The following is a 14,027-nucleotide window of genomic DNA, read 5'->3' on the forward strand; positions in this document are numbered from 1 at the left end:
CAGGCTTGTGCCATCGTCCTTTCCAGCTACTGATTGGATTCCTTGCTTGCTCTGCAACTCTTTCAGGTTTACACCTTATGAGTCCTATGACTCCAGGTCTTCAATGAATGACCATGATCCGTACAGATCTGGCTACGGCTATGGTTACGGTGATTCTGGACCTAATTATAACGATTCTTATGGAGGTCACTATGACCACTACGACAACTCCTACGGGACCCGCAGAGATCAGTACCACAACAGAGCATATGGTAGCCAACGGGGTCAGAATTGGTCTAGAGACTGGGCTCCAAATAAGAGAGCAAACTGGAATGACCCCTACATGCAGCCTGCAGGTTCCAGGCGGATGTCTGCACACTGGAATGAGCTGTCAATGGGAAGCAGAGGCTTCAATGCTGCCTCCTCCACCAGAAACCTCCCTTCGCTCTTCTCCCCAAACATTATCCCCATGGACCTGTTCCGAGTTCAGGGTGCGGGAAGAGCGTTTGGTGGCAGACAGCGAAGGAGAGACAAGAATCGAAACAGAGGCGTAAGTACCTTTTTTTTAAAATGCATTTTTATTTTTATCAGTAGCCAATGGGTATGATCAACAAAAGATCAAAAAAGCCAAGTTGCAGAATATTTTTTGCAGTGGAATGCCCATCACCCTTTTTTAATATCCAAAAATCAGGTGTTCATTCTGCTAACTTGCTGGAGTGTAAATGTAATTTTCAAATCTTTAACCAGGTGTGGAAGAAGAATTTGTAGCCCTATTGGTTGAGGTTCCAGGTAAACGTTTAGGTTTTCTGACACTTTACAGTGGTTTTTAAGGTATTGCAGTGCTGTAGGATTGGTTTCAAAGTAAGTTTGAAAGTCTTTTCACTTTTTTTAAACCACGACCCCCCCCCCACAAACTAGTGCCTGTTGTCGATGAGTGAGTCAAGACTGAGTGTTGGCAAGGCACAGCCATCACTGGGTATTGATTGAGGGCTTTCCATGCAGGGATTGCACTTAGTTAAGGGATGCTGAGGCTGGTTAATAGTATTTCGACTGCCATCTGAGCTGGAAGCCATTCTCACATACTGGGATACTTGGGGGCTTTCTTGGTCTGGATGGTTCAACGGTGTGTATTATATACTAAGCCATAGAAAGGGCCTTTTCAAGAGAGGGGAATGCAATGTACACAATGAAAGGTTTTACCTTCGGGCAGTCCTTGGGTACACTCCACCATTTACCCGAATCTGCTTTAGAGTTACAGGTCAATGTGCTTCAAATCACGTGCTGTGATACATGATATATGCAAGCATTTAAAACCAAGCTTTCGTCCTCTGGCTGTAATTACCTGGTACTCGAGGCTAAAATTTTGTATCTGCGAAGACTGCCTTTTATTTGTCAAACAAATGTTGGTGGAGTTTTTGAAACTTGAATCAAATGTCAGCTGTTTCTGCTTTGTATCAGAGGAAGAAGGGTATAGGTGGTCAAGGCAGGAAGAGGAAGCAGTCAACAAGTAGCACTGAAGACCCTGAAAACAAGCAAGCAAAAACAGACGATGGTGAAGATTCTGATGCTGGTACTGTACAGTGAATTATTACTTAGTAAGACCTTGTGTCCTAAGTTTCCAACTGAGTTGAGTTTAATTTTGTACGGTGAAGAATTGAGAATTAATCCATGATGAACTGGAAATTATTGGAACATAATGCTGTCAAATTTCATTGAGAAATTCAAGTTACTCAGCTTACGATGCCTTCATAGAGTAACATATGTATTCTCTGCATGGAATATATTAATTGCTGAGGAATGGGTATTTCATTGAAGTTCAGCACAGTTCTCTCCGTCTTGATGGGCATGTGTGCGATCTAGTGAGCTGCTTGTGTGTCATTCTGCTGTGTATTGCATGGAAAATTGCCTTAGATTGCAGTTGCGAGGAAATGTGCAGATGTAGTCTACTCTGAAAGACCAGGTTTGAAATAAAGGCAGTGGTCCCTCATATGAGGGTAAATGCAATATTTAGAATGGTATTGCGATATACAGATGATAAAGGTTTTGGGTTCAATCTGAGTAGGCTGAACTCAGCTGCCATGCCATTAGGAGTGCAACAGTTGGTTTTGGCATTCCTATGCCAGTGGGGGGAGAATTTCAGGAGGGTTTCCTCCTCCCTGATGATCCATTTACTCCTGCTGGAAAATATGGGGAATGGATGATGGCAAAGGGCAGAATTGGTGTCCACTGTGATGCAGTCTAATAGTTCATTGATGTTCATTGGTTAGGCTCATGCATGAAGTGCCACTTGGGACTTGGCAAACCTTATTTTACCCAACATATGGAACTGTAGCATGGGGATGTATCCGAGAGTGGGGGAAGGACCGATGCGCTACACTGGTGGTGTAATATTGTTTCGAGTTTAGGACAGGCATGAGATGAGCATAGGCAAGTTTGAGTCCTGGTCTGGAGTGCTGAACAAATGTGGCTCACAAGGGATGCGATCAGACGACCTCTTTATACTGGTGCTGGCTAAAGGGGATCATTGGCCTAGGTCATGCTGTGCACTTGGGGGTCTTGTACATTGCAACTATGTGGAGAAATATAATTTGCAGGAAAAGAGGTCCAAATGAAAATCGGGGGGAAGCGGAGGAGAAATGAATGATTCTGCTTCCAGTCCATCAATTGGAGTGACTGAAGAATTGTGAACTGTCTGTCCTGTGGGGAGTTTGTGAAATAAAGATAGCTGGGAAAAAATACAAATAAAGAATGCTAAGCTCACACCCAGTGAAAGCAAGATTGTGGTAAAATCACCATTGATTTAACAGGATACAATTGCCAATTATACAGCCATTACTATTATTGAAACCCTTCTATGTTGGTCAGACACGATGACCTCTATAACTATACTCAGAAGCAATTGTTTTTGTTTCTTTTTTGTAGAAGACAAGGATGACGATGGGGTTGATTCAGTAAGTACTATTTTTTGTTGAAGACTATCTCCAAAAGTACCTGAATAGAGCCAGGACATATGTTGGAATATACAGTCAATGCCATTAATGGGAAAGTGTCATTTTCTAGTATGCTCTGCTTGAGCACAAAATTTACCTAGTTTTTAAAAAAAAATTGAATATTTTCTTTTATAAAGCGTAGTAGGGGCCTGGAATTTTAGATTTAATGTGGCTTGCATCCTTTTCAGGGTGGTGAGGACAAGGATTCAAGTGAGAAGGGAGAGAAGAAACCAAAGCGTTGTAAGTTACTTCAGGGATTTCTCTGTAAACATAATACATAACTCCAGGTAATGCAAGAGAACTCAGACCTGTGGGTTTTTTGTGTGTAAATATTGATATGTTATACACTCTATTCATTCCTCTTCCGTAAGAGGACAGCCTGGACTAAAATAATCTGGGCTTTCCTTGTGGCTGAGTAAATTTAACGTGAGGGTCCCAAGTTTGATTCCTGGACTAGTTTGTTCTCGGTAGAGGCATCCCTAGATTAAGGAAGAGAAAACTGGCTGGGGTTCTTGCATAGAAGCAGATTTCAGCTAAGGACTGGGGAGAGGGGGCAGTGCTCAGCTGTGATGCTGAGGGGCTCTCTTGTAATTGCTTTTGTTACCATCCCCACATCATTACCTCAAGTTCCCCATGGATCTATCTTTGGCCCCTTCCAATTTCTCATCTACGTGCTGCCCCTTGGCGAATTAATCCAAAAACATGTCAGGTTCCACATGTATGCTGACGATGCCCAACTCGACCTCACCACCACCTATTTTCAACCCTCCATTGCTTCTTGTCCGACTGCTTGCCGCACTTCCAGTCCTGGATAAGCTGAAATTTCTTTCAGTTAAACATTGCGAAGACCGAAGTCATTGTCTTTGGCTCCTGCCACAAACTGTTCCCTAGCCAACCGATTCGATCCCCCTCACTGGCTAAACAAGATTGTTTGCAACCTTAGTGTCCTACAGTACACTGGCTTGTGCCAATTTAACAACGTCTAAACATGTAATACTTCACACTGAACATATTTAAATTTTGGTTTTGTATGTTTCAAAACCCTAACACCAGTAATGCAGTATGAAGAAAATATAATGCTTAAATTATGTTGCATTTCTGGATCTGCAGTATGTACTAAAACAGTCTAATCACTACATTCCTCTTCCTACCTATAATGACTGTTAGCTAATCCTTACTTTTTTTGCTTTCTATTAGTTCCTACTATGCAAGAGAAGAAGAAGTCTGGCAAACCCAAGAAGAATAGGGACCGCCTCGCAGAGAGGTACTGATCAGTGATACTATTGATATTTTGACCAGGATTCAGAATGTCTTGCAGAAAGAACCATTAACCATTTACCCACCTGTTGCAAAAATATGCAATGCTATAAGCTGGGTTTCTGCACAGTGTGCTTAAAGAAAGGTGGGAGCTGACAATAATTGGTGTAGGGCCCCCTTCATCCCTCTTGTTTCAGATGCTGTCTGTCCATGCAGTCAGAGAGAGGAATTGGGTGAATACTGTTGTGCCATCCTATCGTATGAGTTAACCATTCTGTAAACTACTGGTTATAGAGCTGCTTCACTTATGCTGGGGAGGTAATTCCATCTAATGGCATTCATTTCTCTGCTGGAAGAGGGACTGGCATTGCCTTTGGCATGTAAAACTTGGGCACTGGCCCACAGTATTGTTCAGCCTTGACCCTTCTACATCTACTTCAAAGTAACCTCGCCATAAAATAAGTTCTGCGCAATTGTCCTTTTGACTCTTGCATTTTGTTCTTGCTTTCGTGCCCCAAAATTGCCAATGTAATTTCATTTGAGTTTTTAAGTACCACTTAAAAGGCTGTCTAATATCTCGGGAAGAGTAAATAAATGTTTTATAATTGCCTGACTCTGGCCCCAGGGCTGGATGGTTTCCAGTGTTAATCCTGGTTTGTTTGTTTGCAGAATAACCTATGCCTGCTCGGTCTGTAAGTTCCGTACATTTGAGGATGAGGAGATTGCTGCTCACATGAAGAGCAAGTTTCACAAGGAAACTTTAAAATTCATCGGGACCAAACTCAAAGCTCAGACTGCTGACTTCTTGGATGTATGTATATTGCTGCTTTTTAAAATCTTCATTCTAATACAGGATATTGAAACTGCAGGCCTGGGTTTAGAATCTGTCCTTGAAAGTTCAGGCAGCTCGGCCCTGTGTGCTTATATTATTCATGGTTTTCCCCGTTTGAAACTTAGGCTGGAGGTTTGGTGCTGTTGCTTCACTGGTAAATAAATTCTAAAGCAGAACACCAAGGCCTGTTAATATCAGAAGCTTGAACTATGAATTAATAGAAACATAGATTTAAACTTTAAGCATGGACCTCTGTGGCATATGGACAAAAAAACTTGACACCCATGCTCTAATACTGCAACCAACGGTGTCTGGTTTAGCAACAGATTGCTTTGTATTTTCCTCATTCAAGTTTTCTCTTCCCCTTAAAGGCATTGGCTTGTTCTGGATTTAATTTCCACTTTGCCTAGAGCATTCAGGGATACTGCAGCTGAACCTGGACCACTATCCACACGTGCACAGTCAGCTTGGGTTACTGGATAGTAATCAGAAGCAGAAACCCTGGTCATTGTTTCATTCTAATGCAGAGGCCAGTTGAGTATTCCCATTGCCACTCTGGCTGATGACGACTAACTGCACTGACCAGGGATCAAACGTGGGATCTCCTTGTCTTTTTGAAGCTCTACTGGTGATTTGTTGGCTTAAGCATTTGAGTTGTTGGAGGAGCTTTTAATGTAGGGCAAATTTGGTTAATCGTCTGTCAGCTGAGCAACTTCACATACTTAATAAGTTAATCTGATTACTGCGAGTGAAAATGGAGAATAATAGACTTCTGGGAGAGTGTTAATGTGATGGAGTCTAATTGAGATCAGAAGTCCAAAGCCATCACATTTCAAACCAGTATTTCCTAACCATCATCTGATCCCATGAAATCATACAGCTTTCATTAATTTTAAACAAACTGGTGTTTTTGTTGGCTTGAACATCAAAAAAATAGGAGCATGAGTAAGCCACATGGTCCCTCGAGCCTGCTCTGCCATTCAGTCAGATCATGGCTGATCTTCGACCTCAACTCCGCAGACCTGCCCGATCTCCGTATCCTTTGATTCCCCTGAAAAAAATCTATCTATCTCAGCCTTGAATATATTTGCAGTTGGTGTGCTTGTTGTGCAGTGTTATGTCCATGATGAAGGATTAATAATTGTGAAATACTTATGCAATCCATATAGACTTTTTAAGTCTCTTTTCCTGAAGGCACTGAAACTAAGGTTCCATAGATAGTTGGCAGTCCATTGGTACCTGACCGAAGCAGCCATTCTTCGGATGTGAGCCTGAGTGGTGCAATTTTGATGGGCTATGCAACTGCAAGGCATCACGCTTGAGCCTGATTCTATTCACGCATGTACACTTCCAGCAGGGATCACTAGTTAGTCACAGAAGTGTGACTTTTGATTCTTCTCTCGGGCCAGCTTTAATCTTGACTGAGATGGACTCAGACCAGAGATCATACCTGTGACCTACCTGGTCCATATGCATCACCAATGATTCAATTAGCTACTGAGCAAATTGAGAGCCGACTGTCTTTAATTCATATGCATGCTAATGGTCTCTGAATTTTGTTTCAGGAGTACATCTCGAACAAGAACAAGAAAACGCAGAAACGTCGGGAGCAGATTGGAGATGAAACCATTCTGAAAAAGCAGCTGATGCAGCAACATGATGTGCTCCAGGGTATGTCGGAAACTAACACTGCAAGCATTTAACATCAATGATTAATATTCATTTGCATTCTATTATAGATATCTTTTCTGTAAATGACCCACATGCAACCTTGTGTATAAAATGAAATTGTTGATCATACTTTTTATTTCTGTTGTGTTTTTGTCTGGTTTCTTACTGTGGTGTAACTAAGGCAGGCAGTCTGAGAATGTGGGAAATGAATATTATAGACACTTCGGGTGCTTTTCAGATGTTTGGTGGGGGGACAGCATTACCATCTCGAGCCCATGCATTACCTGTTCTGGGAGTGTTTAATGGTGACATGTTGCAAAAGAAGGGTAAAGGGCCATTCTACAGTACTGATGTCTCATCTTGATCATAAAATTCACCTCAAAATTATTATTGGCTGTGAAATTTCCAGTGCAGGCATGAAGCTTGGTGAAATAATATGTAGCAGGTTATATTAAAACTCTACAAATAACATCTGTTTGAATTCTGGTATTGTGTGGTACACCACTTGCGGTGCTATTTTTAACTAAAGTATTGGAGTGGGCAGAATCTGTGCATGTGTCGGGCAGGATTCTTTTCTTTCACTATATTGAAATGGCAAAACTGGATTTGTCTTGATCTTCGGTGCTTTGGGTGTCTCTGAAGGATAGGGTTGTTGGGGGAAGAAACTGGAATGCCTATCGATGATTCGTGGATAATGGTCTCCTGGAGCTTGTTGGTTTGTCTTGGGAGGTTCAGAAAGAATTTCCCAGAGCCACTGAATTTCCCCTACACCCACCTTCCCCATTTTAGTTTTTTTGACCTACAGCAGTTAACATTACTAGTGTTGGAGAGTGTGTGATGTCTAATGGATCAGGTGAGTATTGATGGGCCTTATGTTGTCGTCTTGCCTTTTCTTCTAATGTGGGAAGCTTACGCATTATAGTTGCTAGATAACCTTATCTTCTCCATTAATGCGAAGGTTTGTTTTTATACTTGTGCTGTGGAATATAATTGTCACTTTAACGTAGTCCTGTTTCTTTCCCAGAATGCCTTGCTTGTAGGAGAGGCATTGACTGTTCAGCCACTGCTGTGAAAGTATGCTTGGTTTCTGTATGTTGTGGTTTGCAGGGTACCCATAGAAGCTGGCCCAGCTGACAGTTAATGGGCGTCAGTTAGTTTTTGTATAGTGGCCACAGTAAGGCTGCCATTGACTGGAGGGTCTCTTCTCACTAGTTTAACTTTTAAATTTATGCATGTAGCAAATATAATCTTTTTTTGTTTTTTCTAACATTGACCCTTTATTCTGCTACAGGAATTGGTATGGAGCAGTGCATGAAAAAGGTGGAGGCAGCTCATTGTATGGCATGTGATCTGTTCATTCCTATGCAGACTGGCTTCATCGGACAGCACTTAAGGTCAGCTGAGCACACCAGGAACCGCAAAGTAAGTGGTGGAACAGTTTCAGCACAGTGTGTGTGTGTATGGTAACTCATGCTGGGTAAAGTTCTACAAGTGGCAGTGGTCTTTTATCTCCAAAAAGTGGTCATTTTAAGTGCCCATGAGTTAGTCTAACATTTGGAGTCATCACAAGCCCAATTCAGTCTTCACTTGGGTAATTACGTGTGTACGTCCAGCAGTTGTCAGTGGATCATGAAGTGGGTGCTTTTTTTTCCTATTGCTCTTTTTAGTCCATGGACACTGGAGCCAGTTTAGTTTAGCATCCCCACTGCTGCCTGGCTGTGATGAGAACTCTGGATCAACCCTCTTCTGACTCGGCCCACTTAACCATGCTATTAGGGGCTAGAGTTTTGTGTTTTTTGAAGTGGGTTTCTTTGATAAGTCGCCCCATAAGGAGGGTTGATATTTATAATTTGGGATTTATTTCAGCCAGTGGGATCCATTGACAGTGTAGCAAGTACCATCACCAATCTCCAAGCAGCTATTGACTTTGCCCAAGCAAAAGCAGTGTGAGGTGTGTTTCCAGTTGATTTACAATGAAGTTTTCTTCGTATCGCAGAAATCATTTTTTAAGTGGTGACAAAATAGGGCTGCAATGGAACTTCCATTATGTGCCTTTTTAATAGAACTTGGCAGATAATTGACTCCGCAAAGTTTGCTCTTGTACATGTCATATTCTAGGCATGGAAATGAAAAGTAACTGAAGAAATGTTATTTGGCGAGAAGAGATTGAATTGAAATAAAAGGAACATTGTTGTTTCAAAATCTCAATTCTGGGGCAACTCTGGTGAGTAATAGGGAAAGTGAAAAGTGGAGGATACATTGTGCTACTCATTGTACACATTTTAGATATGATTTTAAAAGAAATACTTCTGTATAAATATGGGTTTAGTTCTGTGCCATCGGTATTGTGCTGAAAAGCTGTATAATCCATGAAATTCCACCTTTATGCAGTGTTAACTTGCTAATGTTGCTTCCCCTTACCAGGCAGCGATTGAGAGAGCCAAAAAGGGTAGTCTGGTTATTGCTAAGAGCATCCTGAATAACAGCAACATTGCAACAATGTTGGAGAAATATGTCAAGGTAAGGATGTAGTACATCATTTTCCTTAAAAGCTATTTGTTTTTTGTGCTCAGTCAAGGATGTTGGTGCCGAGAAGGAACACTTTTCACTTAGTCTTATGTTGAATTCCCAAGTCTGATTTGGCATAAGATTGATATGAAGCAACACTCCCTTAACAGTTCAAAAATGTGCTACAGCTCACAACTCAGACCAATATTTCCTAACATTTTATTTCCTGTGACAGGTCATTTTTTTGTTCCCATTAAACTGGACTGCTTAATCTGTGCTCAATTTGTATCCAGTTTCCTGTTCAGGAATCACACCCACTATGAACTGGATTGTGCAAACAAATTTCACGTAAAATTGTAAAGCTTAGAGGAGTTTTTGACCCTGATGTGGATGAGACCAGTTCTGAAGTGAGACGGAAACATTTTGTTCTGTCACCTAAGGTCTCGGGTGATGTTAAAATATAGAAATTGCATCTGGAATTCCACACTCTGTTCCTTGATAGCAGGGCTAAAGTCAGACATCCCATATAAAAGGACAAAATAGCCTTGCCCTAACTTCTGAGTCACATCCCATCATGGTCAAAACTCAACTATATCTAATGCTGCTTGTTATAATTCTTTCCTTCACAGGGTGAAAAACCATTCACTGATGATCCAGATGACAAGGATGAAGAAGAGGGTGGCATGCATGAGGGTGAAGGTGAGGGTGAGGGTGAAGGTGATGGTGAGGGAGAAGGGCTCAATGATAGCACCAATGATGGAGGGAAGAAAGAGGGAGATGGTGGTGAAGGTGAAGGTGAGGGCGAGGGTGATGGTGAAGGAAACATCACTGCAGAAGAAGCAGCAGATAAATCTGAGGAACCAGTTAATGCTGCGGATGAAGAAATGGAGGCAGAGGCAGAGGCAGAGCCTGAAGCTGAAGTGGAAGACTTGGGAGAAGGAGAGGATGATGCAAATGTAAGCAAGGACCCTGAAGAGCCACTTGGAGCTGATGAAGATAAGATTCTGGAAGGAGAGGATGATGCATTACCATTTGATACAGATTTAGAGTAACTTAGTATGACTTGCTGAAAAGATGTGGACAAATGATTATGTTCCCCAGTCATTCTCTGAAGCTTATACTAGTTTTAACGTTTCTCATTGTTTGACTTGCCAGTAGATTTGTGTTATTGCTGTACTTGAGTTCCAGCTGATTGTTTCATTAGTTTCATGAGTCTAGTAAATGCTCCCTATGTACTGTGCTGAATGGCTTTTCACAATGATGTAGACCGTAATCTCTCCTGAACCTTTGTGTGGAACATTTTACAATAAACATTCTTTCTATAATCGGACTAAAGTGGTAATCTGTTGGTCATGTTCAAACAACTTTCTTCAGAACTATTTACTGTGAAAGTTCTATGTATTTGCAGTTGCAAGTTGTGGAGCTTTCTGATTTTGTAAACCAAGACGCTCCAGTTTATTAGAACAGAAAATGCTGGAAAAACAGCGGGTCAGGTGTCATCTGTGGAGAGAGGAAGGTAGGGTTGATGTTTCAGATCAACCTTCCATTAGATTTACAGATCGCCAGCTTATAAAAGAGGAATGGAGCTGTGGAAATTGGGATGGGGAGAAAATAAAGAATGGTCTGTGATTAGGTGAAGGAATGGAGATGATTCGATGACCGTGTTAATGGTGTGACAAAAGGAGGCATTACAGAATTAAAAGTTGTATTGAAATCCAGAGGATGTGTAAATAGTTACAGCAGAATAGCAATTAAGTTGGGCAATTCTTAGCGATCCGATGAAAGCACTGCTTGGCCATGCGACATCATGAGATAAATTTAAAACCGAAATAGACCGTTTTCTAGAAGTAAAGGGAATTAGGGGTTACGGGGAGCGGGCAGGAAATTGGACATGAAGCTGAGTTCGGATCGGTCAATGCCCTGTGGGTGGTGGAGAGGGCCCAGGGGCTGAGTGGCCGGGTCCTGCTCCTACTTGTGTTCTTTAGATTTGTGGTTGGGATCAGATCAGCCATGATCTTATTGAATGGCGGAGCAGGCTCGAGGGGCCGATTGGCCTACTCCTGCTCCTATTTCTTATGTTCTTATGCCCCATACACGTGCAGAGTAACGTCAGTGTGAAGAATCTGACTCAGATGGTTGCCTTACACCCATTCAAACACAAAATGCATATCTCTCACTTACAAATGCAAGGGTATAGATTTGAATTACTTTGCCTCACTTGGCTTCCCCCTCAAGAAAGTGAATTGTCCATGGCTATAACACCCAGTTGGGGTGGTATTGGCAAATACCCAGTTGGGGTGGTATTGGCAAATACTCTGTCCTTGCTTAGTGCTGTTGCTGTCCCATGCAGAAAAGTGGGGTGGGTGTTTGCCCTTTTAACTTGAGCCTTGTTAGAGACTTCAACAAACTTGTCAATTAATACCTCAGTTTCTGGTTCTTTTTTGGTTTTTGTTTTGTCACCTTGCCCACATCAGATTTTAAAAATATAGCAGGCAACTCTTGACCTTTGCAGGGACACAAATGTAGCTGCATAATCAGATTATTGAATTTCAGCTGAATATGGGAAACACTTTATCTCCTGGGTTTGGGATATAGAGGATTTTTTCATTCAATTAACTTCCTTGCTGCTTGGAACTCTTTGTGGAAAAACAATCTCCAACTGAAGATGACAAGCATTTAATCCCCTCTTAGGCCTTCAGCAATGCCACTTCTTTTGCTGCAATTTTCACCGCTCTCTTGAAGAAAGTATCTTAAACATAAGAAATAGGAGCAGGAGTAGGCCAATCGGCCTCTTGAGCCTGCTCCGCCATTCAATAAGATCATGGCTGATCTGATCCTAACCTCAAATCTAAAGAACACAAGTAGGAGCAGGACCCGGCCACTCAGCCCCTGGGCCTGCTCCGCCACCCACAGGGCCTTGACCGATCCGAACTCAGCTTCATGTCCAATTTCCTGCCCACTCCCCGTAACCCCTAATTCCCTTTACTTCTAGGAAACTGTATTTCTGTTTTAAATTTATTTAATGATGTAGCTTCCACAGCTTCCTGGGGCAGCAAATTCCACAGACCTACTACCCTCTGAGTGAAGAAGTTTCTCCTCATCTCAGTTTTGAAAGAGCAGCCCCTTATTCTAAGATTATGCCCCCTAGTTCTAGTTTCACCCATCCTTGGGAACATCCTTACCGCATCCACCCGATCAAGCCCCTTCACAATCTTATATGTTTCAATAAGATCGCCTCTCATTCTTCTGAACTCCAATGAGTAGAGTCCCAATCTACTCAACCTCTCCTCCATATGTCCACCCCCTCGTCCCCGGGATTAACCGAGTGAACCTTCTTTGTACTGCCTCGAGAGCAAGTATGTCTTTTCTTAAGTGTGGACACCAAAACTGTATGCAGTATTCCAGGTGCGGTCTCACCAATACCTTTATATAACTGCAGCAATACCTCCCTGTTTAGGGTGAGGTACAGATGCTGGCACCTTCCCCAAGTAGCTGCTTTTCATGTATGAGGCCAGGACTGGGCTAGGAGGGGCGAACGGTACAGGACGTTTGAACAGCAAACCAGTAAATAAAATTAAAGCAAGTAAACTTGAGACTGTACGCATGATCCTTAGTTCCCTCTGACTAGTTATTATCTAGGGCGGCTAAACCAAAATGCATTGGGATTTGGTCCTGAGCAATATAGACCAGGAAAATCCCAGATTTGATCCTTGTCTTGTGCTGAACAGAACAGTGAGAAAAGACACCAGGCGAGCCCCATTGATGACAACAGTGTAACCGCACACATTATTAAACCACCCCCTAACTACGCAATCTTCTGCAAGAAGCAACAAATAAAACCTGCAGCCAATTCAGGAGAAAAACCGTGGGGGAATTCCTCTCTGACTCCCTAACGGCAAACAAGCAAGACTCTGGGAGATGATGGTAGCTCACAATTTCAGCTGACCAGCAGACGTTCCAGAACTCAATGTCCTCATCACCCAGCAACCTATCAGTTGTGCTATTGTGTTCAGGTAGTCTGTTTTATTTTCTAGTGCCTTTTTATCATTTTGAATATTAGCTTCAGTTATGCTCTGCTGTGCTTGTTTTATATACTTGCCCCTATACTCCTGACAATTGTACGTTATACATTAAAAAAAATACTTTCAATAATTTCCCTGCAAACCTCCCTATTTAGCAATTTGGGCTTTGCTTTACCTTGAACCTTTTTATCCTAGGGCTATACAAGCTATCCTTGTCCATCTGAACTGCTCTACCCCTTTACTGGGGTCAAGGCTGGGAACGGTGGTGACTTTGCCATACTACTACTCTGAATGAGCTGTTGGAACGTGTGTAGTACAGTAGTTGCCTGGCGGTGCCTCTACGTTTTTGTTCTTCTGTTTCTGGAGAGGTGGTAAGTTCTTGCTGGTATTAGGAAGTTGGTGGTGCTGGGGTTGTGCTCAAACTTTATTCCTGCTGCTGCCCCCCCCCCCCCCCCCCAACCAGCTAGTGGTGATGGATTCTGATACTCCAAAATGCTGTGCTGCTTCAATATTTATCATTGGCAAGTGTAGGATGTAAGGAGACCAGCGAAGTTGCTGCTCGCTTAGCCCACGGGGCTACTTTGGAGGGACCAGAGGTGGTATTTTCAAGTGTCTAGGAACCTTGTTGCAGAAAGAAGTGACTAAAAGGAGAATTAGATGACCTGATTGAATGGGGGAGGGGTCTAATCTTGCCTTCTGTAATAATCTTGTCTTCTGTAAATATTTTCCATCGAAAGCTTTCTCCTCACAGTGAAGTACATCACTTGG

General features: G+C 42.3%; 1 protein-coding gene across 2 annotated transcripts in view; it reads left to right on the forward strand.

Moving 5' to 3' along the window:
- Positions 1-10,562, forward strand: part of LOC137304507 (A-kinase anchor protein 8-like) — a 28,078-nt gene extending 17,516 nt beyond the window's left edge. The window contains exons 3-12 of one of the 2 annotated variants that reach the window (XM_067973137.1): positions 66-529; positions 1,438-1,549; positions 2,902-2,930; positions 3,158-3,209; positions 4,167-4,233; positions 4,896-5,037; positions 6,624-6,729; positions 8,021-8,151; positions 9,154-9,249; positions 9,867-10,562. In XM_067973137.1, coding sequence (XP_067829238.1) covers positions 66-529; positions 1,438-1,549; positions 2,902-2,930; positions 3,158-3,209; positions 4,167-4,233; positions 4,896-5,037; positions 6,624-6,729; positions 8,021-8,151; positions 9,154-9,249; positions 9,867-10,289 — 1,622 coding nt within the window. In that variant the 3' untranslated portion in view covers positions 10,290-10,562. The remainder of the gene's footprint in view (positions 1-65; positions 530-1,437; positions 1,550-2,901; positions 2,931-3,157; positions 3,210-4,166; positions 4,234-4,895; positions 5,038-6,623; positions 6,730-8,020; positions 8,152-9,153; positions 9,250-9,866) is intronic. The other variant, XM_067973136.1, reaches the window with a different exon arrangement.
- The last annotated feature ends 3,465 nt before the right edge of the window (positions 10,563-14,027 follow it).

The sequence above is a fragment of the Heptranchias perlo genome, chromosome 37, assembly GCF_035084215.1.
Source record: "Heptranchias perlo isolate sHepPer1 chromosome 37, sHepPer1.hap1, whole genome shotgun sequence".
NCBI classification, from domain to species: Eukaryota; Metazoa; Chordata; class Chondrichthyes; order Hexanchiformes; family Hexanchidae; genus Heptranchias; species Heptranchias perlo.